The following is a 24,461-nucleotide window of genomic DNA, read 5'->3' as shown; positions in this document are numbered from 1 at the left end:
CCACAGGGGTTGCTTAGTGAAATGCCTGTTGACTTAAAATTAAATATTTCTCTCCACTTTATAAGCATTTCCATATTCTGGTAATGCATTCGATTTATTGTGATTAAAACAGATATTCAATTGCATATTTGATATTTTTTGTCAGCCGAAATACGCTGGATTTTGCTTCAGGCAACTCTTCAGGCAGCTCTTTATGACTAATGGGGGCGTTGCCATGATACAGAATGCGCTACATCGTATACCCGCCAATAGGGGGCAGTGTCACCTTCACCACTGTGATGTCATTATAAATACATAAGATTTTGCTCGCTCTGTATCAGTCCCTGGTGGTCTAGTGGTTAGGATTCGGCGCTCTCACCGCCGCGGCCCGGGTTCGATTCCCGGTCAGGGAACTCATCTTTTGAAACTTGAAAGAGACCTTTCAATCGGAAAGGTGAGCTGTCCCAATAACGTTACCTGTCGTACACCTTCTAAATGAAACAGGGTTGTGTCATCAGCACTTGTACTAGATTTGTAGACAAGTTGGTTTGCATCAATGTGTGTATTGTGTGTCAAATTTCTGTATGCAGTCAGCAGAGGGTACTGTTGTACAGTGTTGTCTGTCTCTCTCTCTGTCTCTCTCTCTTTCTCTCTCTCTCTCTCTCTCTCTGTCTCTCTCACACACACACACACACACACACACATACACTGACTGCTTCCCATTTGGTTTACAATTAGACAAAAACATATAAATATGGGAATGTCAAGTTCCAGATATGAAATCAAAGAGTGTCTACACATAAAAAAACCCCAACAAAAACAAAAAAAGTTTTCAAATTGACACTTTTGATGTCATTTAGTCATGAATGTGAAAAGCTTTTACAATAAATAAATACATAAATAAATAAATGGATTGTGAGATAAATGCCCCAGTTTGTTGTGCTCCACAATGGTCCCTATATTACTGTGGCAGCAAGTCATCCACAGCCTGATGATTCTGAATAACTGAGAGGAAACAACTACACATGCAGGGATTGTTGTAGGTGCATCCTGATGGAAAGATAATAACCCTGTAACTTCAGATGAACCTTCCGAGCGTAGCCTCAAGGCTAAAGAGCCAAATCTCTCCAAACAGATGTAGTCAGAGATAGCATAGTTTCTTTAAAGTGGAAAGGGGAGTGTCGGGCATGCTTTCTCTCTTCCTGTCTCTGTCTGACAGATAATCTCCACTGTTACCTGACATGGGTTAGGTAACACTTTGGATGTTGCCAAATTTGTCTCGATTCACCTTTGTTATCTACAGGAAGCCTTTGTCTAATCCCTATCTTTGCATAAACAAAATGCTTCATCCTCTTAATCCCTTACTTCTTGTGTGGTTGGATTTTTTTCCTCTTCTTTTTTTCTTTGTTAAGCTGCTGCAGCAAATTATACAGAGTGATACATTTGCTGTCTAAGTATAAGTCACTAAAGCAATAAATTATTATTTTAAAGCCTAGTTAGTGAAATAAGATATTAATATTTGAAGAGTAATACAAAAACTATTTATCACAGGGCTAACTCACATTTTCAGGTAATAGTAATGACAATAAAACAGTACTGTATGATACTTCATCATTTCATTATTTCATAGTAGGGCTGTCAATCGATTAAAACATTTAGTCGCGATTAATTGCACGATTGTTCACAGTTAATCGCGATTAATCGCAAATTATCCGCACATTTTTATCTGTTCAAAGGGAGATTTGTCAAGTATTTAACACTCTTATCAACATGGGAGTGGGCAAATATGCTTGCTTTATGCAAATGTATATATATTTATTACTGGAAATCAATTAACGACACAAAACAATGACAAATATTGTCCAAAAACTCTCACAGGTACTGCATTTAGCATAAAAAATATATGCTCATATCATAACATGATGTGTCAGTGTGTTGACTTGACTATGACTTGCCCCCAAACTGCATGTGATTATCATAAAGTGGGCATGTCTGTAAAGGGGAGACTTGTGGGTACCCATAGAACCCATTTTCATTCAGAAATCTTGAGGTCAGAGGTCAAGGGACCCCTTTGAAAATGGCCATGACAGTTTTTCTCGCCAAAAATTTGCGTAAGTTTGGAGCATTAATTACACTACACCCTTTAAAATCGAAAGTTATGTTAATGACAAAGAAATTAACACGGGAGTATCGCATTAACTTTGACAGCCCCGTTTCATAGAGAATCTTTTTTCACTACACATTCATATGTGTCTTCCTGCCCCGCAGTGATTAATATTAAATGTTGACACAACAGTGAAACCCACTGATCGCTGTCAGGGTTCAGTTACATGATGCAAATCTTTCTTCTCCAAAAGATTGAGTTTTAACTTGACAGGGGTGCAAAGTGGCTGATGACATTGCATTCCAGAAACTTGGAAGAGTAATCTGACTCTGTGTGTGTTTGTGAGTGTTGCTTTTGTCAGCAAACTGGCATTAATTAATATTAATAAAACTGTTTTGCATCTCTGAACGTCTTGCAGACAATTGCTTGTGAAAAAAACAAAAAAACTGCTGAGGTGGCCAACATTTATTCAGTAATACAGTGTCTACACACACAAACTCAAGCAGACAGACTAACACAGTGCCCACAGCTGACCAACTATAAATCAACTACAGAGAGGTGGTTGACATGGAGGAGGAAAACCCCTTTTTCTCTCTCTATATCCACACCTCTCCCTCTGGCTCACTCCCTCTCTTTCTCACAGCATTTTTCTATGACAGCACCAAATACATAGATGCCCTCCCTCCTCCCTACTTTCAACTCTATATATCTCTCTCTTCTCACACTCTTCTTCTCCTCCCTCCCTCTCTCTCTCTGAAGCCCCGAGGATTATGACAATGGTGATTTTGTTTTGGGACTTGTTGAGAAATGACTTAAGAGTAAAGCCCAGACACAAGATGTCATAGGTGTTGAAATGCTGTTATAGCCTTGGTGCTGGTAGCAGTTTATGTGCTGCACTCCGTTGCAGACTGAGCTCAGACGGGAGGTTAGGATTAGGCTATTTCTTAAATCCTATTTTTCTTTTTGTTTCATCATGTTATGATATGACATATAATGCTAATAATAATAATGAATACAAATAATTGATAGAAAAAAGGTGTTTGTTATTGCAGCACACAAGTCAAGTTTACTTGTATACCTCAATATCAGATAGAATGCCCTAATGCTTAAAGGTCCCATATCATGCTCATTTTCAGGTTCATACTTGTATTTTGTGTTTCTACTAGAACATGTTTACATGCTGTAATGTTAAAAAAAAACTTTATTTTCCTCATACTGTCTGCCTGAATATGCCTGTATTTACCCTCTGTCTTAAAACGCTCCGTTTTAGCGCATTTTGACGGAATTGCAACAGAATTGCGTTGCTAGGCAACAGCTTGGGTCCATGTGTACTTCCTGTCAGCTGATGACATTCACACACACAGCAACCAGGAATAAACTGGGACACATTTAGAATGTTTACCTTTAAAATTGTGTCAAGGGTCTAAATATTGTATATTCGTGACATCACAAATGGGCAGAAATCCTGACGGCTTGTTTCAAATGCAGAGTTTCTGAATACGGGCTGTGTGTATCTCCCTGTGGATTGAGTGTTTCGATACTTTCACAGTATTTATATAGGACTCAAGCCTGCTTTATAATAAAAAAAACATGAAAATCTCACTTTTTTATGATATAGGACCTTTAACTTTAGAACCCCTGACTGAGCATCTCAGGAGAAAGAGAAAACATATAAGGAGGGCACATACAAATGCCAGTTTAAACCTGCTCTAATCACTATTTTCATGTTAAAGTGAAAGGTGTCATGGCCCTCTGCGGTTTAGCCAGAAACAGAGCTGAGAGCGGTGAGAGAGTATTGGACTTACATTCATCTGGTGGCCAGAAACACAACTTTAAACAAATGCTGGTCCCTGACTGCTGCATGTGTAAACAGGCAGCTGTTTGCTCACATGCCTGCTATATCAACTTTTAATGGTGATAAGATGTCATTGTTGGTAATTCTAACTAAACTTGAACCAAGGCTAAACTTTCCTTTCATGCAGTTTGTTGTTTGCAGTTTGTTGAAAGACCAATCCTTTGTCAGGACATGATGACAATATCGTGCCCAGTTGCCAAGACTTCAGCCAAAAAGGTATGATTGAAGGTATCAAGTTCCCTTCCTGAACTTGTTTCACCCTTTGAAAGAATATATTTAGACTTTTAAAGTTTCACACCGCCCTGGGAAGATCGAATTCACTCAAACTGACAGCTGAGAAGAATGAATCAAATAAATGAAAATCAGGACTCGTGCCACAGTTGAGATGCTGACGTGACACACATTTGTTTATTGTTATTTCATTTACATTGTAAAAAAATCACATTGAAATAGCCATCGCCTGTCTATCAGTGCTTTTTAACCATAACCGATGCATTATTGTTTTGTGCCATATCAATGCATGCAATACATGAGTTGTGTATTAACGTATGTAATGTAAAGATGGAGCAGTGACTCTTCAAACAGCATGTTCATACAATTTTGTGATTAATAAAAGATTTGTACTTGGCAGCGGTTGTAAAATGATCTCTAATAATTGACATTGATGAATTGGGCTTTTGACATCACATTTTCTTAAAAATAAAATAAATGTTTTTGAATAAAAAAAGGTGCAGTTTGTCAGCATGAAATTCTATGAAACATGATACAAAATGTAAAGGTAATGGGTCTAGGGGTTTAGAGTAATACAATGACACATTTATATTGCTTATTAATACAGTCTTCCAGCAACGCTGTATCGTAAAGCCAATAAATAAAACAAACAATACTGTACATGGGGTCACACAAATTCATTTGCTCTTTCCTGAAACTTGAGGATTTCACGTTGATTTGGTGACGGAAGACAACGTTGTAGCACCGCTGAGTATGAAAGTCAGTTCACGCAGCCTTGACCCATCTCAGAATATCTCTCATGTAGGATGCATTTCGTTTTGTTCTTTCCTTTTTTCTTTGATTTCGTGACAGCGCAAAGCTTCCTGCTATTGTCCAGCTATTGAGGAAGCCCACTTTGATTATTCCCAGTCTGTTTTTTATCAAGCCGTACGTAGAGTAAAAATTATGTTCTCTTACTTGCTTCTTTGAAACATCCCTTTTCATTATCAGATCCCAGACCGGGGCGTATCATCGCGTGTTGTTGCGTGGCAGTGCCTGAAACCTCGTCAACTGTTTTATTTCTCTGTTGGCCTGCCATCGATGGCCTTCGGTTGACTGGGAGATGTTGGGTGTCCTGGGCACAGATCTCTTCAGTTACATACAGTATATAAACAAAGCTGGGACTTCTCAGGTTTTCAGTTTCTTTTGGATATGTCAGTCCTATTCGCTTTAATCAAGATTCCCATGTTGCTAGCTCCTCCTCATGACTTCTCTCCTTTTTATTTGTACTGTCCTGATCACATTCCTGTGTAGTGAATCAAGTTCTTGTATCCAGATGTCCGGCATCGCAAGGGAGAAGAAAGAAAGGAACCCTCTTTTGCACTTCCATTGAAGTGTCCTTTTTGTTTTCAGTGCTCGCCACACGCTTAAAGCAAAAAAACACAGTCTTTTCAAGCATGGACGTCAAATATAGTCTTTTTTGTCTATCTAGCTACCTATCTGTCTGTGTCACAGACAGAGTCACTCCGTAGGATTATAGGTTTGAATTGGAACATGACTGACAGCACTGCTTGCCATAGAACTTGTGGTTGCAGACTCCGTGCTGGGGCACCAGGTGACACCAGTTGAAGTAATCCCGACATGCGAGGTCTGTTGGAAAAAAGCGAGAAAGATAGATAAATGTTCAGACTACAGATTACAAGAGTTTGTATACGAACATCAAAGTAGTACTACATTATGTTCAGTACCTTTCTTCTCAGGTTGCGGGCAGAAGTTGGTGTTGCAGGCCTGGGACATTGCAGGTTTAAGATGAAGGGCACAGCCAGGAGAGGGCTTCCCTTGGACCAGACATTGGACTGTCCTGGCCTGCACTCCTCCTCCGCATGTCACTGTGCACTGTAGAGTATAAAAGGGACAAAACCTTGATGATGGATACTATGAATGTTATGAGCCGCGCTATAATTATCGACTGTGACTGTGACGTCATCCGTTGGTTTGTGGACTGACGTTTTGAAGCCTCGAGTTCAGCATTTTGGCTGTTTTTTTTGCATCCAGGAGACACTAGAGAGAGGGTGGAGCTAAGTACAACCGAACGCTGAATAAGACATTTATTAGGCGACCAAAAATGTTATAATTAACTTCCGTGAACTGAAAACACACTGTGAAAGGGTTAAGGACCAAAACACAGACAACTCCCAGACCAGACAACGCCGTGGTAGCGACCTGTCAATCACAAGATAGCCACGCCCCGAAGCATCCCCTGCTTTATGGTCTATTTGACTCTAAGTGGGACCATAATTTACTAAATGAAGAAGACTTAAAACTAGCGAATGAGACCATAAACTCCTGTCAACAATGTTTACTGAGGTAATAAATCAAGTGAGAAGTAGGCTAATTTTTCTCATAGACTTCTGTACAATCTGAATTATTTTTGCAACCAGAGGAGTCGCCCCCTGCTGGCTATTAGAAAGAATGCAAGTTTAAGGCACTTCTGCACTGGCTTCACTTTCCAGACCTTGAGGTTGTCTACTGGATATAGCTAGGGCTGTCAAAGTTAACGCAATAACACGTTAACACAATTTTGTTTTAACGCCTCTAATTTCTTTAAAGCATTAACGCGATCGATCTTCCGGTGGTTGCACCCGGCTCAGTTTTAAAGCACCATACGAAACCAGAAGACCTGAGGATTCCATTGGTACCAACCATGTCATGCTAGCTCGTCAGGAAAGAGAGTAAATAATGCTACCAACTTGCGCTAAATTTTGTCAAATCTGCCTTTAAGGTACATTTTGAATAGATAAAAAAAATTTGCGATTAAATATTTGTAGCGAATGACAGCCCTAGTTATAACACATTCAATTCCTCTTCTCTTGTCAATCACCAAGCATTGATGAGCTTACAAAGTAACCATCAACAAAGCAGAAAGTCTGCAAACATAAAATGTAACACGTTGCTCCTTACATGGTTCAGCTAAAGTAATCCTGCTCTATGTTAACGTACCTGAGACCAAGGTGATGAGTGCCATTCTGCACGAGGCGGCGGAGGTTGAGGGAGGGGTTGAGGTGGATGGGTGCGATGGTGCGTGCTCCATCGGTGGATGGGTGGGGTAGTGCGGACGGGGCACTCGGACAGGATGCAGGGCCTCTGGAGCTCCACTGTGGGCTTGGGGACATGGTGGCACTTTTTGGCAGCAAGCTCTCTGTACTTTCCTGCAGTGTCCTGTATTATGAAAAAACAAAAATATTCATGTAAAGCCAAAAAGATGCCATTCTGTAACATGACACCCTGAAGAAAACTACTCTTTATTGAAGAGTTGAGAATTTAAAACTGTGATTTGTCACAATTAATGCCTAAAGTTACTAATTTAATAATTAGGAATGAATATTTTGCTATATTTGAGTGAACATCTTTACATTAGTAATACACACCTTCTCTGCACACTTGATGAAGCGCGCCTGAGAGCCACGACCGCATGTCACCGTACACTGGACGATCAAAGAAGGAAAGGAACAGAGAAGAAGTGGAGAGAGAGAGAGAGAGAGAGAGAGAGAGAGAACATATTAACATTAGCTAAACAATTATAATTTGACATACTGTATCACTAATACTGTGTTTATCTTTGTTACATATTGTTTCATCAGTCTTTATTACTGAAGTTGACTCACCTCTTGCCATGTGGAGACAAACCACTGGACTTTGCGTTGTTTCGGGCAGCGTTTGATGAAACAGGATTCTTGACTGGCGGGTTTCGACAGGCCCGTGCACAAACTGTCCGCCATCGTGTGCGTCCGGGATCCTGGGTCGGTGCTCGTACACTGCACTGTCCTCTTCTTCAGGCCGCTGCCACACTTACGAGAACACTGGCAAATACACAGAAAACATGACGATGATCAAATTTGATGTCCTTAAATGCTTTTAAGCCAGAGGTTTTTAAAGTGTGAGGCGGGCCTCCCTAGGGGAGCTGAGTTTCAGGGGAGGTTCATTAGGTATTATATTAGTTATCAAAAGAAGATCACACAGAATAGCCTGAATGTATGTGATTTGGTTGAAGAGATATTTCAGAGATACAGTAGTTTTGGGGAATTTTACTGTGTTTTTTCAGTAACTACTAAATGCCGTAGGAAAGCCCTTTTTTATGTATTTGGTGTAATTGGAAGTTATGTCAATATTAGGCTTTCTTGGTTCAATAGTTGAGTGTCTATGGGATCAAATAACATATTTATGATCCCATAGGCATCCAGGAATTGAGTGGAACTAATCAAGTAAATTAAGGGGGGTGAAGGGGCATCTTTTTCCAAGCTTTGTCTAAGGAGAGGACCACAGTCTCAGACTTTGTAAACCCCTGCTTTAAGCTATACCTTTCTCTTTATGACTGGTAGATCACAGTGACAATAAGCTTTCTTTTAGTACATTCATCATTTTAGAGGTAGCCGGGCCACCTTCTTTTTGTCAAAATTAATTCAAGATTTGACGTAATGTAGCTTATTAAATGTATAAAGCACTTAAACTAATGTCACAGAAAAAAAAGATCTTAACAAGCCAACTACGCACAGAAAAGCATTTCCAAATGACTACTTCCATATATTCACATTCTCCATACAGTGACTTATTGTGCTTTAATTCCTCAATACTTCCTCTGAGGTAGTCCAACAATGTCCCCCAATATCCATTCTGGTCCTGTGCACACATCTGATGGCACGGCCTTAATCAAAATCTTGCACTACACCCAAGAAACGGGGGGCTGTGACGCACTACACTGTGCCACAGAGAGGAAGTGAACTGGACACCATTTGTGGCAGGCAGTTAAGGGGTATTTGGGGTAAAATGGCAGTTTAACAGTGAGACAAGTCATCACACACAATGTATAGGAATTGGACAGAGAACAAAACATGGGAGGTCTCAGTGGGCACATTCGTAGTTTAAAGCCACTGAGATCACGGTCATAAAATGTGGTGAAGCCATCAAGGCTGTGTAGAGCTCTTTAGGCTGAATGGCGAGAGTTTTTTTTCCTGCTGTGGATATGAACTACAGCAGTATGCCTTTACTAACTTACATCAGTGTAAGCATATTGAAACATGACTTGGCAGATCACTTTCACACATGCTTACCTGTGACCATGGCCCAGCGGTCCAAACTGGCGGACAGCTGTGCGTGTTGCAGGCCTGCCTTCTGGCCGGGGTGGGCGGGGCACAGTGGGAGTCGGCCACGGCGTCTACATCGGTCTGGCTGGTCCTCTGGACGCACCGGGCCTGCCGCGTCTGCTCCCCTCCTCCGCAGCTCCGGCTGCACACCCCCCACTCTCCTACAGACCAGCTGGGACAACACAATACATGCCCGCTGAGTCAACACGCAAGAGCTCCTCAATCACTTCTTCAGACAGGCCAGCGGGAGTTCACAAATGACACGATAACTCTACAACGACAGCGGTTGGAGAAGACTCCCCGTTGTCGTATATCTAAGCCACTTCTCTTCAGCTTATTCTTATAAGGGACTGTAAAACCCAGAACTTACTGTATGTGTAACAAAAGCTTAAATAGCTCTCTCATTTTCAGTGGTAAAACACCTTTTCACTGAGAAACCTAACTCACTGGCAGGCAATACCAATAATGTGAAAACAAAAATAAAGATGAAAGTCTTCATCTGTCGCTGAACTTGTTGGAGTGTTGCAGGTCTAACTCTTTAGGGTGTTAGACATTTTGTTTATGGCTGACTGGCTTCACAGCAAGTCAGAACAGCCGAAACACCAGGCTTTTAAACTGTAACTTAAACCCCACTGCAGTTTTAAACCCCCTCCTTGTCTAAAATCAGCCCTCATCACCACTAAAACTAAACATCACCCCATATCTCTTTCATAATTACCTCCATTCGTACTCTACACTCCTAACAAATACGTTTAAGCATCCTTCATATGGATTCATCTGAGATACAACAACCCTCCGACCCCGATGAGTGCTCAGTTTAGGACAGTTAATGTTATTTTTAGGGCTTTTTTCTCCAACACTGCATGCAGGCAGACCACACGTCTAAGTCGCCTAATCCCCTGAGCCTCCTATCCCTTTCTCTCTTCCTCGAAGCTTCATTGCATCCATCCCAAGTGACCCCAAACCTCAAGGTGCAGGCAGCTCAATCCCTCATCACACACTCTGTCACCCTCTCGCTACACTTCACCCCAATGTACCCACCCAGCCTCCTAAGATCTACCCCAAACAACCCAAAACACACTGCTGTCAGCACACACAGTTGTATATATTAACAGTCTAAACTTTATTTGTGGTAATTTGGTGCATCACTTGCCTGGAATGTTGTATAAGGAGGATGAGAAGAGTTTCGCTCTGAAGGGCATTATACACGCACTATGGAATCTAAATAAATACGGATGGAGAAATTCCATCTGGTTTAATATGTGTCACGGCTTGTCGGGATGAAGGGACGCGCTGTGGTATCATCAAAGGATGATTTGAGGTTGAATGTGGAGATGAACATTTCTATTATTTAAACATTTAACCGAGTGATCAACACACACGCGTAACATAATTTAACATGCTGACATCTTTGGCGCCGAAATAGGAGCTAAATCCTCACGGAGTTATTGAATACATAAATAAATGGAAGGAAAAGTCCAACCTAAGTCACAGCAAATTTTTTAGAGCCACGCCGTGTCTTATTTGGACACATTTCGCTTGCATTGTTGGCTTCAAGGGAGAGGAAATTCAATACACCTACGTCTTAATTTGTATTTCTCCATAAATATGTGCAGGATTTCCATGAACAAAGAGAATAAAAGCTTGTAGTGGTTGGCTGATCATCATGGATTTATTTTGTGAGAACATTTACCTACTTGCTACAGTATGACATCATACTGGCATATTTAAAGCAGCAGTGGGTAGAAATGGAGCAAATATGATTAAAAAAAAGTTACTTTTATAAAACGGTCACTATATCGTGACAGTAGAGCATGAGACAGGTAGTCTAAAATTAATCATGTTCCTCTGTGTCCTCCGGTGCTCCTATAACGGCATCTGCAAGATTTCACAGACCGGAGGAAAACAAGCAGTCAGAGCTGATCTGGAGTCTGCCGCTCAGCTGCCGTCTATGAGAGCCGGCTGTCAATCACTTGCAAACGGTCAAACTAGGCAGCGCTGATCAAATATGAATCAATTCTGTTACTGTAATGCCTATTTCTCGTGTCAAATGTTTTCAGAAACATCTTGTAGTGTACTGTTTAGCTGTAAAATGAGAAAGTTTGTGACCCGGCAGCCATGAGATCTGTTGAAGAAATACCAAGCACCGCCCACCAGCCGGAGCACAGCCAATAGGAACACTCTCTCTCTCTGAAATTACCTGTGATTGGCCAAAGTCTCCTGTCACGGGCTAGATTTTTTAAAGCTTGAGCCATGAGGAGGTGCAGAAGTCTAGTTTTCTCTCAGAGCACGTGAATTACAATATGCTGAAAGGTTATTCTAGATTTTTTGCCCAATGATGCCAAAAATAAACTGCCTACTGCCACTTTAAGTCACAGCAATTTTTAGAGCCACGTTGTGTCTTATTTGGACGCATTTCATTTGCATTGTTGGCTTCAAGAGAGAGGAAATTCAATACACTTACGTCTTAATTTGTATTTCTCCATAAATATGTGCATGATTTCCATGATGTAACACGCAAGCTTGTAGTGGTTAGTTGATATCATAGATTTATTATGTAAGAACATTTACCTACTTGCTACAGTTATGACATCATACTGGCACACTTAATTAAGTCTTATTTTATCTCTCTTACATCAAATCTTAGATATCAGTTTCTGCACGGAAAAGTAAAATATAGCCATCTGACGATGAAGGCTCTAATGTGGTAGATGATAAAGGTGATATATTAGAGCTTTAATTAATACTGAAGGGCATTTACTTATACCATGGATTTATCACCGCAGTGACCTCACTGGCATGGCTGTATAATATACTGATTAATGCCATATCAAGTTATACACCACCTTGTGATCTTTGCCTTGGCTGTTATTTGTAGGTGGGGGGGGGGATGTTGGAGGATGAGTAAGCGTCCCGCTCTCTGGACAGAAGCACGGCGGGATCAGATGTCCTGTGGACAGAGTGTCAGATAGCCTCTGTGGTCTAAACGACGCTGACTAGATGCTCACCGGAGGCATTAAATAACTTCGGGGCCAGTGTTTATGGCTGTGCCACTGTGTGTGCGTGTTTGAGCTTTCAAGTGTCAGTGTGTGTGGGTGTTTTCTCCGCTTATATCAGCGTACGTCCACGCCGCGAGAGAGAATGATATCATGCTCTAAATGTGAGCATGGGCATCGGAAACCTTTTTTCCATGATGTAATGCCGGTTCATTCCAACTTGCCGGGTGCAGACGCAGCAAAATGAAATAACTGCGGGGCCTCAGAATAGTAGCAGAGATGGACTGATGACCACAGATAGCTTGTCTAGTCTAGCATGAATGTTTTGGTCGGTCCAGCACATGTTTTGTCTCGGCTCACAGTTTATGCACGAGGAGGACTTTGAAAAGCTTCCCCAGATGCTTGGTGAAAAAAAGAAACTAGGACAATATGTTTCAGTTTAGTTCAACCTAAATGTTCTATACTGTACCAGGCATTTCACAAAAGGTACAATTGCAATCAGTTCTGGTAGATTAAAAACCATGAAACAGAGCTCTCATATAGTCGGACACACAAATTAATGTGATCATCAGAACCCCAAACACTACAGCGACACTGTAACTATATTATATGCATGTTATGAGCGTTTAATATGAAATCTGAGAGCTGTATATACCACACTATACAGTACAGAATTGAGTGTAAAAGCATGGAAATGAAGCCTGGAGGTTTAGACTGCAACCAAGAGGAAAAAGATAGAATACCTAATATGAATATTCTGCAACTTTTCTGCTGCAACATGGGAATTTGGTTGCTTTAAATGCTCGTATTTAAATTTCAAGTCTGGCAGCATATGTTGTTACACAGCTTGATGGGTCTTCTTGAGCCCACTAAGAATTCACAAAGTCATAAAATGTTCCTCTACCTGAGAAAATAATGTAATAAACATCTGGATATTTAAATAATATCACCTTGACAACTATTCATTTATTCAAGAGATGTCATATTTTTTTTTTAAATAATGCAATAACACCCTAATTACAATATCCATCCATCCATCTTCAACCGCTTATCCGGGATCGGGTCGCGGGGGCAACAGCTCCAGCAGGGGACCCCAAACTTCCCTTTCCCGGGCCACATTAACCAGCTCTGACTGGGGGATCCCGAGGCGTTCCCAGGCCAGAGTAGAGATATAATCTCTCCACCTAGTCCTGGGTCTTCCCCGTGGTCTCCTCCCAGCTGGTCGTGCCTGGAACACCTCCCAAGGAAGGCGCCCAGGAGGCATCCGTGCTAGATGCCCGAACCACCTCAACTGGCTCCTTTCGACGCAAAGGAGCAAGGACTCTACTCCGAGTCCCTCACGGATGACTGAGCTTCTTACCCTATCTCTAAGGGAGACGCCAGCCACCCTCCTGAGGAAACCCATTTCGGCCGCTTGCACCCGTGACCTCGTTCTTTCGGTCATGACCCAACCCTAATGACCATAGGTGAGAGTAGGAACGAAGATTGAACGGTAGATCGAGAGCTTTGCCTTCTGGCTCAGCTCTCTTTTCGTCACAACGGTGCGGTAAAGCGAATGCAATACCGCCCCTGCTGCTCCGATTCTCCGACCAATCTCACGTTCCATCGTCCCCTCACTCGCGAACAAGACCCCGAGATACTTAAACTCCTTCACTTGGGGTAAGGACTCATTCCCTACCCGGAGTAGGCAATCCACCGGTTTCCTGCTGAGAACCATGGCCTCAGATTTAGAGGTGCTGATTCTCATCCCGACTGCGTCACACTCGGCTGCGAACCGATCCAGTGAGTGCTGGAGGTCGCAGACCGATGATGCCAACAGGACCACATCATCTGCAAAAAGCAGCGATGAGATCCTCAGCACACCGATCTGCAAACCCTCCTCCACCCGACTACGCCTCGATATCCTGTCCATGAATATCACGAACAGGATTGGTGACAAAGCGCAGCCCTGGCGGAGGCCAACCCCCACCGGAAACGAGTCCGACTTACTGCCGAGGATCCGAACACAGCTCTCGCTTTGGGCGTACAGGGATTGGATGGCCCTGAGAAGTGCCCCCCTCACCCCATACTCCCGCAGCACCCCCCACAGTATCTCCCGGGGAACCCGGTCATATGCCTTCTCCAAGTCCACAAAACACATGTAGACTGGATGGGCATACTCCCAGGCCCCCTCCAGGATCCTTGCGAGAGTGAAGAGCTGGTCCGTTGTTCCACGGCCAGGACGGAATCCACATTGTTCCTCTTCGATCTGAGGTTCGACTATCGGCCGAACCCTCCTTTCCAGCACCTTGGAGTAGACTTTACCAGGGAGGCTGAGCAGTGTGATACCCCTGTAATTGGCACACACTCTCTGGTCCCCCTTTTTGAAAAGGGGAACCACCACCCCGGTCTGCCACTCCTTAGGCACTGTCACCGACTTCCACGCGGTGTTGAAGAGACGTGTCATCCAAGACAGCCCCTCCCCACCCAGAGCCTTCAGCATTTCTGGGCGGATCTCATCAATCCCCGGGGCTTTGCCACTGTGGAGTTGTTTGACTACCTCAGTGACTTCCACCAGGGTAATTGATGATGGTCCCCCATCAGCTTCCAGCTCTGCCTCTACCATAGAGGGCGTATTGGTCGGATTCAGAAGTTCCTCAAAGTGCTCCTTCCACCGCCCGATTACCTCCTCAGTTGAGGTCAACAGTGTCCCATCCTTACTGTACACAGCTTGGATGGTTCCCCGTTTCCCCCTCCTAAGGTGCCGGATGGTTTTCCAGAAGCACTTTGGTGCCGACCGAAAGTCCTTCTCCATGGCTGCTCCGAACTCCTCCCACACCCGCTGCTTTGCCTCCGTCACGGCAGTGGCTGCTGCTCTTCGGGCCCGTCGGTACCCTGCAACTGCCTCCGGAGACCTCCGAGATAACATATCCCGGAAGGCCTCCTTCTTCAGTCGGACGGCTTCCCTGACCACCGGTGTCCACCACGGTGTTCGAGGGTTGCCGCCCCTTGAGGCACCTAAGACCTTAAAACCACAGCTCACCGCCGCAGCTTCAGCAATGGAAGCTTTGAACATCGTCCACTCGGGTTCAATGCCCCCAACCTCCACAGGGATGCCAGAAAAGCTCCGCCGGAGGTGTGAGTTGAAGATCTCTCGGACAGGGGCCTCCTCCAGACGTTCCCAGTTCACCCTCACTACGCGTTTGGGCTTACCAGGTCTGTCCAGAGTCTTCCCCCACCCTCTGACCCAACTCACCACCAGATGGTGATCAGTTGACAGCTCCGCCCCTCTCTTCACCCGAGTGTCCAAAACATGCGGCCTCAGATCAGATGATACGATTACAAAATCGATCATCGACCTTCGGCCTAGGGTGCTCTGGTACCACGTACACTTATGAGCATCCTTATTACAATAATCAGCGTTAATTTAACATCCTCAATTAAAAAAAGTCTCTAATACATAAAAATCACAAGTTTTAATGTGGTATCATGACTTTACCTAAAAGATAGCTTAGCTGCATTTTTTATAAATTCATAGATTATCTGACAGTTGTGTAATTATCAGTTCCCAAAGACCTCCACGTGGAATCTGTCAATCATATTACTGAATGAAAAACACATGTAGGGCAGCAAAGTAGCTCTAGAAGGGTCTTCTTCCCATGCTCCCACGCACACATAAACACACATGTGCGCACACACACACACACACACACACACACACAGAAAGACCTAAGCAGCCCCAGCTGTAGATAATGAAGGAGATAGTAGATGAGTGTTAACAGTTGTGAGATTACTTTACAGCCACCATTATCACTGCTTCCTCAACTCAGTGTAAACACACACATCCATTAGTGAGTGAACGCTGATAGGGGCGGTGGTGTGTGTAACTTTGTAAGTGGTGGAGAGAGAGAGAGAGAAAGAGAGAGAGAGAGAGAGAGAGAGAGAGAAAGAAAGCAAAGTTGAAAGAAGGAATATCAGAGAGGAGCATCACCATCTACGATTATTTATAGGTGACTTTTTAAAGATATTTTGAGACAGACAGACAGACAGACAAGCAGACAGACAGACACGCAGACAGAGTGTGTGTTTGTCATAAAGCCACAGCACCACAAATCCCTGGTGAGAGATTGGAAGTGCTGCGACCCCGAGCACAGCAAAGTTTGAATGGCAGCTATCCTTGGCTGACTGCTTGGTGGAATCAGCGTGTGTGTGTGTGTGTGTGTGTGTGTGTGCGTGTGTGTGTGTGTGTGTGTGTGTGTGTGTGTGTGTGTGTGTGTGTGTGTGTGTGTGTGCATGAGGTCACAGAGAAAAAAAGACATCACATCAAAGTGTCCAGGCCATTAGGGTTATGTTTACAGCGGAGCCTGAAGCCACCCAGGTAATGGACACTGCAGTGGAGGTCGTACAACCAAGCTCTGTGCAGTGTGTGTGTGTGTGTGTGGACGGCTGAGAGGTGGGACAGAAGGAACTGACCTCAAAGGCTTCACCTATGCCTCTGTGTGTGAGAATGTGAGAGAGAGAGACAGAGGGAAACAGAGTCAGACAGTGGGACAGACAGAAACCGAGGGGGGTAAGAGGACAGAGAGAGGCCGTGCTCCCTTTGCAGACAAGTGGTGTGTGTGTGTGTAGAGGTTTTGGGGGGGAAACGAAGCATCTGTTGTACCTACAGTATCCCGAGACATGAGTAAGCAGTTAAGTGCCGACTGAAACATATGGAAGTGAGACAGTCACTGTCTCTGACTAGCAGATAATGACACAGTGTAAATGTGCAGATAAAGCTGGAATTGTTCGGCTTCTCGGTGTAAACCCCTCAAACACCGTGAGCAAGAGTTTCCCCATGTCCTCCCTAATTTATGCCCTCTCTCCTCTCCTGAAATGGTTCGTTTCTGACTCCACTATACGATCAGTTTACCAATAGGAACGTAATTCAATTTTCCACTGTAAGCGTGGCATAGAAACACGATACATGAATTTGGTTCACATACATATATGTGCACAGTAATATGTGCCGTTGTGTTATCTGATTTCTACAAGGGTATAATTGACAAACCTAGTTGAGACCATTCACTGAGTGTTGTTTCAATATACTGAGATTTTTTAGAGTGCATAAAATAAGCTATTACAGCTCTATATATGACAAATTTTATGGTGAAATATTAGCCTTTACTGAACTTACTGTAACCCGGTGGTTCTCAATCTTTTCCTGTCATGACCCCTTTGGAGGCAGAACAAATGTCATGCTCCCCCTCAACGAGTAAATTGATTTATCAATCAATAAAAATACTGTAACAAAAAGAGCCAAATGAAATTTCCATGTTTGTCATTGATTTCTGTAGTGTACAGTAAGTGAACAATGAAAGTTAACTCTCCTCAAACTGCCAGAGTCTTTACTGACTCTATATTGACAGTTTCTCAAAAGCTTCTTTCTATTTTGGATTTATCTACCATGTTTGCTTGATGGGCATCACTAGTTTTTCCTTTTCTTCAGTGTCAAAGGTCTTTCCTAAGGTGGTTGACAAGGGCAAAATGTGCTACAACGGCCCAAAACATTTCCAACGTGCTACAGCTTCAGAAATGATGCCAATTCACAAACACATGAAAACATGAAAACAAATACAACAACAGAAATATGCCGCAAAATGAAAATAACGTGCAGCAGACAGCCAAAATTACGGCAGTCAAAGTGAACGTGTTAAACAAAAATTCGTTTTCACGCCACTAATTTCTTTAGCACTTGTCACAGGTTTTAAAAAATACTGCTATCATATGAAACTAGAAAACCTAAGGAATCCATTGGTGCCAACCATGTCATACTACCTTGTCGTGAAGGAGGCTAATTAACACCATGTACTTACGTTAAGTTGGAAAAACTGTCATTCACTGGTCATTGTAAAAGTGGTCCCTTGACCTTTGACCTCCAGGTATGTGAATGTAAATGGGTTCTATGGGTAGCCACAAGTCTCCCCTTTACAGACATGCCCACTTTATGATAATCACATGCAGTTTGGGGCAAGTCATAGTCAAGTCAGCACACTGACACACTGACAGCTGTTGTTGCCTGTTGGGCTGCAGTTTGCCATGTTATGATTTGAGCATATTTGTTATGCTAAATGCAGTACCTGTGAGGGTTTCTGGACAATATTTGTCATTGTTCTGTGTTGTTAATTGATTTCTAGTAATAACTATATGAACACATTTACATAAAGCAAGCATATTTGCCCACTCCCATGTTGATAAGAGTATTAAATAATAAAGTCAACACAATGGAAGTTCTCCAGGCCTTTAGGGGGGGGTGCACTAAGTGGAACAGCTTGATTTCCAACCCATGAGAGAGAGAGAGACCAGACGAGAGACTGTGTGTTGTTTTTGGAGCACGAAGAAAAGTGGAGGCGACATAAAACGGTACGTATGCTTTTTTTTTTTTACATTTGGCCTTATAATAGCTGTGTAAATCTGTTGCCCTTTTATAATATTGTAAAAGACTCAGTTGACAGTGAAGCTTCCTATTAGTTCAAATGTGTTTTCGTTGCTGGGCTTTAATTCTACATTATAAAGCATCTAAAAAGTGTTGTTTTGTAAAAGAATCCTTGGTAACAGTAATTACCCCAATACAACCCAACAGTTAATAATGTCGACTGTAGGTGGAGTACAGTGGTAGCCATCCTAACATAACATTTGGTGATCTCTTTCATCCAAAGTGCCTGACAACTCTATGAGTGCAGACGTTTTTAAGCCTGGGTGGGAATAATCTGTAAAGCTGGCACTAATGCGCTCTGCTCACACTACCAGTTTTTCTCAAATATAACAGCGAAAACAAGGCAAAGCAATGACTACATCAAATTAAATACGGCACATTGGTACAAATGATGACACAATGAACCACAACCATGGCATTATCACTTAAAACATCTGCCCTAACAAAAGCTCTGGAGGGACGTGACCTCCTTTTCTGATGACTTTACTTTATTTATATATTTCCTGTCAACACGATCGCTACTTTATGTCAGTGAATATGAGACAGCTCTGTGGTCATCATGCCGGATTTTCCTAGGATACCTGTTCCAAAACGGAGACAGACACAAAATGAGCGAGAAAGGAAAAAGAAGGCACTGACGCTGCTATGCGGAGGAAAAAAATCCCCCTTTTGAACAGCTGTTGGTTACTATAAAACATGAGAGAAATGGTAACGTAACTGGGATTCCATGATTTCAGTGCCGAGTGATTACATAACAGTGGTGCCCCGTATAATACTGTGTTGGGACGCCACCAATGGAATGCAGATTAAAGAAGAGATGACTTCATGAGCAAAGAGGGGGGATTTCAAAGTAAAGCATCCGGAACAAAAGCGGAGGGAGATATAGTGTGAAGATGAATCTGGATATGTGTGCATCAGTGTTTACTGTAATAGATTTTTATTGGAGTTTTAGACTTTGGACTGTTCATTGGGTGGGGTGTAGTAGAGAAAATCATTCCTTGGGAGTCTTGATGAAAGGGTGAGAGAGTTTGGGTGGGAGTGAGCTTCATAGTAACCAAACACCACCACTGTTCCTCTCTTGCCCTGCCCTGTCTTCTTCCTGTGTGTTTGAGTGTGTACCACACAGCAGCTGATGGCCAGCCATTCTGCTCTTGGCAACATGATGGCAGCATCAACAGCATCATACACTATGACTGCATGTATCCTGTATATTTGATTTTATGTATACTTTATATGCATATGACAAAAACTGTATTGCAAATAAAACAAAAACCTGCACTCTTCCTGTCTGTCTCTCCAGTAAATTTGTATTTCATTGCTTCTCAAACATTAAAACTAACTATATTAAATTACATTTCACGCATTTAGCAAAATAGAAAGTGACTCATAACAATAGAGGCACTGATAGTTGGCCTTATTGTGCCTGTCTCTGGCATGGCCCTCTAAAAATCGAGAAATAATGAGGCTACTTAAAATATTTGAAAAGGCTTGACTTGGCCACAACATAACAAAACAGTTTTTACATGCAGGGGACAAAAAGTCACATTTGAACATGCAACAACAGACATTTTTCTGGACATCCACATACAACGCTGACCAAGATGAGGTCAGTGTCTCGGCTAAAAACCGCTCTCTGCTTGTAAATCAAGGCACAACTTTGTCAGCGGTGTCCACTTCGTTTGCAAGAATCTGGCTGATATTTCAGACCATTGCTGAGAGCGTACGTGGGAATACTCAGAATAGAGGCACGGAGGAATTGACGCCTCAACAGCAGCTGTCAAAATCCTCGAGATAAATGCTCTTGTTACTGCTTTGGAGACAGACATCTACTGTACTCTATAACTCTCCTGCACTATCTTTGGTAGTCCTGATAGAGGATCAGAGTTCTACTCATGCTCTGTTTCGGTTGTAATCTGCTAGCCTATGTTTTGTTACCTTGCCCGGCAGCTGGATTCCCGCAATGTCACGAGATCACACGAGAATCGCAGCATCGTATATCACGCAAAAATCCATCTTGTCAGGCTTCAAGTAATGTGTTTGTGTCCGGACCAATCAGAGTCCTGTGGCAGCTATTGGTGTGGCTTAAAGGTGTGTGACGACTGTTTGATCTAAACAACAATGGCGGCTCCTAAAGAGGTTAGCATTGATGCTGCAATAGCATCAGTTATATCAGAAATGTATCTTCATTGAAAGAAGAGCAAAGAACAGGACTGAAGGCTTTTCTCAATGGAAAAAATGGTTTCTCTCTTCTCCCGACTGGCTTCGGCAAGAGTTTGATTGACAGATAATTCATCCAATCACCTGCCAAGTATTTTTTTTTTTTAAGTTCCTGCCCTTTTCCAAACAGTTTCCAATGACAGCTTCTCAGATGGTTGCGTGTAACAAACCATCTGGCGGGTCAAGCTATATGTTTTGTGCCTGGGCTAATAATTGCAGACAGTGAGCTAAGTATATAGGAAGTTGTAAGCCATAACTAGAGGTAATATATGGAGTTATTTCATACAAAGTGTAGGATAATTGACAATTTGCTCCCCCCGAAAATTGACCGTCCAATTATAGCTTAGCAACCTTAACAAGGCATGGCAGACCTGTCAAGCTTTGGATGGAGGCGCCCTGCATGGGTCTGTAGTAAAAAAAAAAATACTTTATACATAAAAAGGTTGGAGGTTGGTGTCTTTTTTTAGCCTTTTCAAAACCAAAAATTACAAAGAAAAATGTAAGGAATGTGTTTATCTGCTCTAATATCAGCTCCAAACATTAGCATGTCTGGTTAACTCACTGACTTAGCTTTAAAAAAAAAAATCCCATTTTCATCAACAATTCTCCCTTCTCATTAAAACCAATGTTATCCCAGGAGTGTCTTCACTGATTTGTTTTTCTGGCCAGGGGTTTTACCCTTCGTGACACTGTCCAGAGCAGCGGAGACAAGGGAGGGACATTTCCCCCGTGTGTGTCTTTATATGTGTGTGTGTGTTCACACATGTCCTGCCTGTCAACGGGGCGAACCACTCCCTATGATGTCCGCAGCATCGGACCACGTTGACTGATCTTTGATCCTCTGCCTTGGCTCTGTGTGTCAGGGGTATAGACAGTGACCGAACCGACTGAGCCGAGCCAAGATCCCACAGAACCACACCCTGAAAACCGCAGAACCATTAGTGGGTCCCGCTCCCACTCTCTCTTTCTCTGTCTGGTATCATCATACATCAGAGGAAATGTGCTATTGCCACTCTAAGTGACAGCGCTGACATTTTACATCATTGAGAAAAGGCCACAGCATCCTGGAAGTAAACCTCAACATATGATAACATTTCCTACTTTGGTTCCCAACTAGAAAATCAATCTTGTTACTTGTGATTCTGATGATCCTCAAGGTTTGGAGGGAACCAACATGCCCCATCAATTCAGCTGGCAGTACATTTTGCATTCAGCGCTGATTCTTAAACTACACGTTCAAAAGTGATGTCTCTGGTGGGTCTTGATAGGGCCAGACAACTGCCGTTTTGTTATGAGCTTGAGTCCCACAGCGATGTTACATGTAAAAAAAGGTTTACAAGTCCTTGGCCTGCTGAATGAAACAAACACAGAAGCTAACCATTCCTGACAGCTGGTGAGGTATCATGCTGAACTGGACGAAGACACAAAGAGAATATCCAGAACTTCCCCGTGTCTCTCACACGTGCTTTGGCCAAAATGTACGTTTATTTTTCATTACATGAATGGAAAATGTCATCATAATGGAACAGGTGCTTTCGTGGGCTGGGAAAAGGGTGGACAATACAGCCAGTGCTGCCTGACACCCTTCATTGACTTTATTATTAGGAGATAGTGTGGGAAGTTGGGAAGAGTTGACTCAACCAATAAACAGCTCTTTTTGACACCGCATGTCAAGAAATTACAGAACAGATGTGTAGGTGTTGTAGACCAATAACACATGGCGCTCAGGAGGAGTGACGGAGGAGGAAGGTGAAAAGGACAGAAGGTAGGAAGACGATGAGAGATGCAGAAAGAAAAAAAAGGATATACTGTTCACAAGAGAATCTCTTCACTAGCGTGGTGAGCTTGAATAACTGTATCAGCCTATTTGGCTGGTGGCCCCTAAAGCCGCCTCCTCAAGTTCCAAACATGAACGTGCATGCACAGAATGCTGAGCGGTAACAGCCAACAATGTTTTTGGCTGTCACATAGCCTACGGTACACGAAATAGCCCTTCCAGGGTACGCCAATTGAACAATTGAATAATTGACATACCCTGAAGTCTAGAAGTCTAGATGGGCCAAACTCTTCTGTCTTTTTCCATCCAAAAGTATGTATCAGGAAAATATGAGGATATGTCTGCGGATATGTCTCAAATACCGTTTCCTAATGATGTCCAGATTGAGAGCCAGAGTATAGATATATTGATGAGGTCATTCCCAAACGTTCAAGGCCACAAATTGTCGTTGACATTACTAAGGTTTGAGCTGAATGAGTTGTGATCACATTAAACTCTAATCTTAACAAGAGTCTACGGCCTAGCAGCTTTGTGAGGCTGTGCTGTGGCACAGTGGTCCTTGAGCTAAATGCTAATGTCGGCATGTTAACATGCTCACAATGATAATGCTAACATACTGACTTTGAGCAGTTATGATGACAGTGGATAAAAAGTTTGGCAATCACCAAAGTGATTACAATTCATCCCGAGGTTAACACGGATGCCTGTACCAAATTTCATGGCAATCCATCCAATAGTTTTTAAGATATTTCATTAAAAATCAAAAATGTCAACCTCATGATGGCGCTAGAGGAAAGGTTAGGAGATCACCAAAGTCAGTAGGATTTATCCTCTGGATACCATGAATATTTGTACTAAATTTCATGGTAATCCATCCATTAGTTGTCAGGATAATTCACTAAACAAATACAATTTCAAATGTGCTGGTGGCCCTAGAGGAAAAGTCACCAAAGTTTGTAAGATTTATCCTCTGGGGACCATGAATACCTGCACAAAATTGTATGGCAATCCATTTAACAGTTGTTTAGCTATTTCAGTCTGGACCAAAGTGGTGGACCGACTGACCGACATTACCTTTCCTAGAGCCATGACGCTAGGTTGGCTAAAAACAGAACCAATTGCAATGGAGGAGCCTTTAATTCCATCACAAAACTACAGTTACTGAGTAGATGCATTCGCATCATTAACCATCACTACTATGACTAGCAAACACAAAACACATATAAACGAGCAGAGGGTCTGACCTGGCGGGACATGGTTGGGTGTTGCAGGGCATCAGTCCAGTAGCTGGTCTTGATCTGGGGTTGCAGTGCGATGTATTCACTTGCACTCTCAAGTCTTTGTAGCACGCTGACTTGGTGTTCATCTGGCCTGTACGGGTGATATATCAATAATTTCAGGCACATCATCGTTGAAAGGAGAATATCACTTCCATTTTGACTTACACTCGATTCTGTCTGCCACTTGGCTACAATAAAATAACAGTAAAACAAAACTGCAGGCTCATATTTACAGTGGTGGATTAAATAGTTATGGTATTATAGATGATTGGCACTGATTTATAGAAACACCAGTGTTATTGAGCTTGATGGCTCATTCTTGACCTTGGAAACAACAGCTTGACAAAAAAGTTATCTGGAACTTAGAACAAAACAGCATTGTGTGTGAGTCATCGTGTGTCAAGCTGCTTGTGAGGATGCTATCAAATGTTTGCATATATTATACCTG

At 42.7% G+C, this 24,461-nt stretch overlaps 1 protein-coding gene and 1 non-coding gene across 2 annotated transcripts in view; one reads left to right on the top strand and one right to left on the bottom strand.

Moving 5' to 3' along the window:
- The first annotated feature begins 320 nt into the window (after positions 1–320).
- Positions 321–392, top strand: trnae-cuc. The gene has a single exon. It is a non-coding gene; the product is annotated as a tRNA-Glu (tRNA).
- A 3,921-nt stretch (positions 393–4,313) lies between these two features.
- LOC119497668 (A disintegrin and metalloproteinase with thrombospondin motifs 16) overlaps positions 4,314–24,461 on the bottom strand; it is a 59,605-nt gene continuing 39,457 nt past the window's right edge. Inside the window, exons 18-24 of the mRNA XM_037785928.1 lie at positions 23,978–24,104; positions 9,257–9,461; positions 7,814–8,008; positions 7,577–7,633; positions 7,149–7,367; positions 5,897–6,044; positions 4,314–5,798 (exon numbers count right to left, since the gene is read on the bottom strand). Of these exons, the coding sequence (XP_037641856.1) occupies positions 5,683–5,798; positions 5,897–6,044; positions 7,149–7,367; positions 7,577–7,633; positions 7,814–8,008; positions 9,257–9,461; positions 23,978–24,104 (1,067 nt within the window). The 3' untranslated portion in view covers positions 4,314–5,682. The remainder of the gene's footprint in view (positions 5,799–5,896; positions 6,045–7,148; positions 7,368–7,576; positions 7,634–7,813; positions 8,009–9,256; positions 9,462–23,977; positions 24,105–24,461) is intronic.

Source organism: Sebastes umbrosus, chromosome 11 (assembly GCF_015220745.1).
Source record: "Sebastes umbrosus isolate fSebUmb1 chromosome 11, fSebUmb1.pri, whole genome shotgun sequence".
Lineage (NCBI taxonomy): Eukaryota > Metazoa > Chordata > Actinopteri > Perciformes > Sebastidae > Sebastes > Sebastes umbrosus.
Note: the sequence above shows the minus strand (reverse complement) of the source record. Positions and strands in the feature narration are given on the sequence as shown.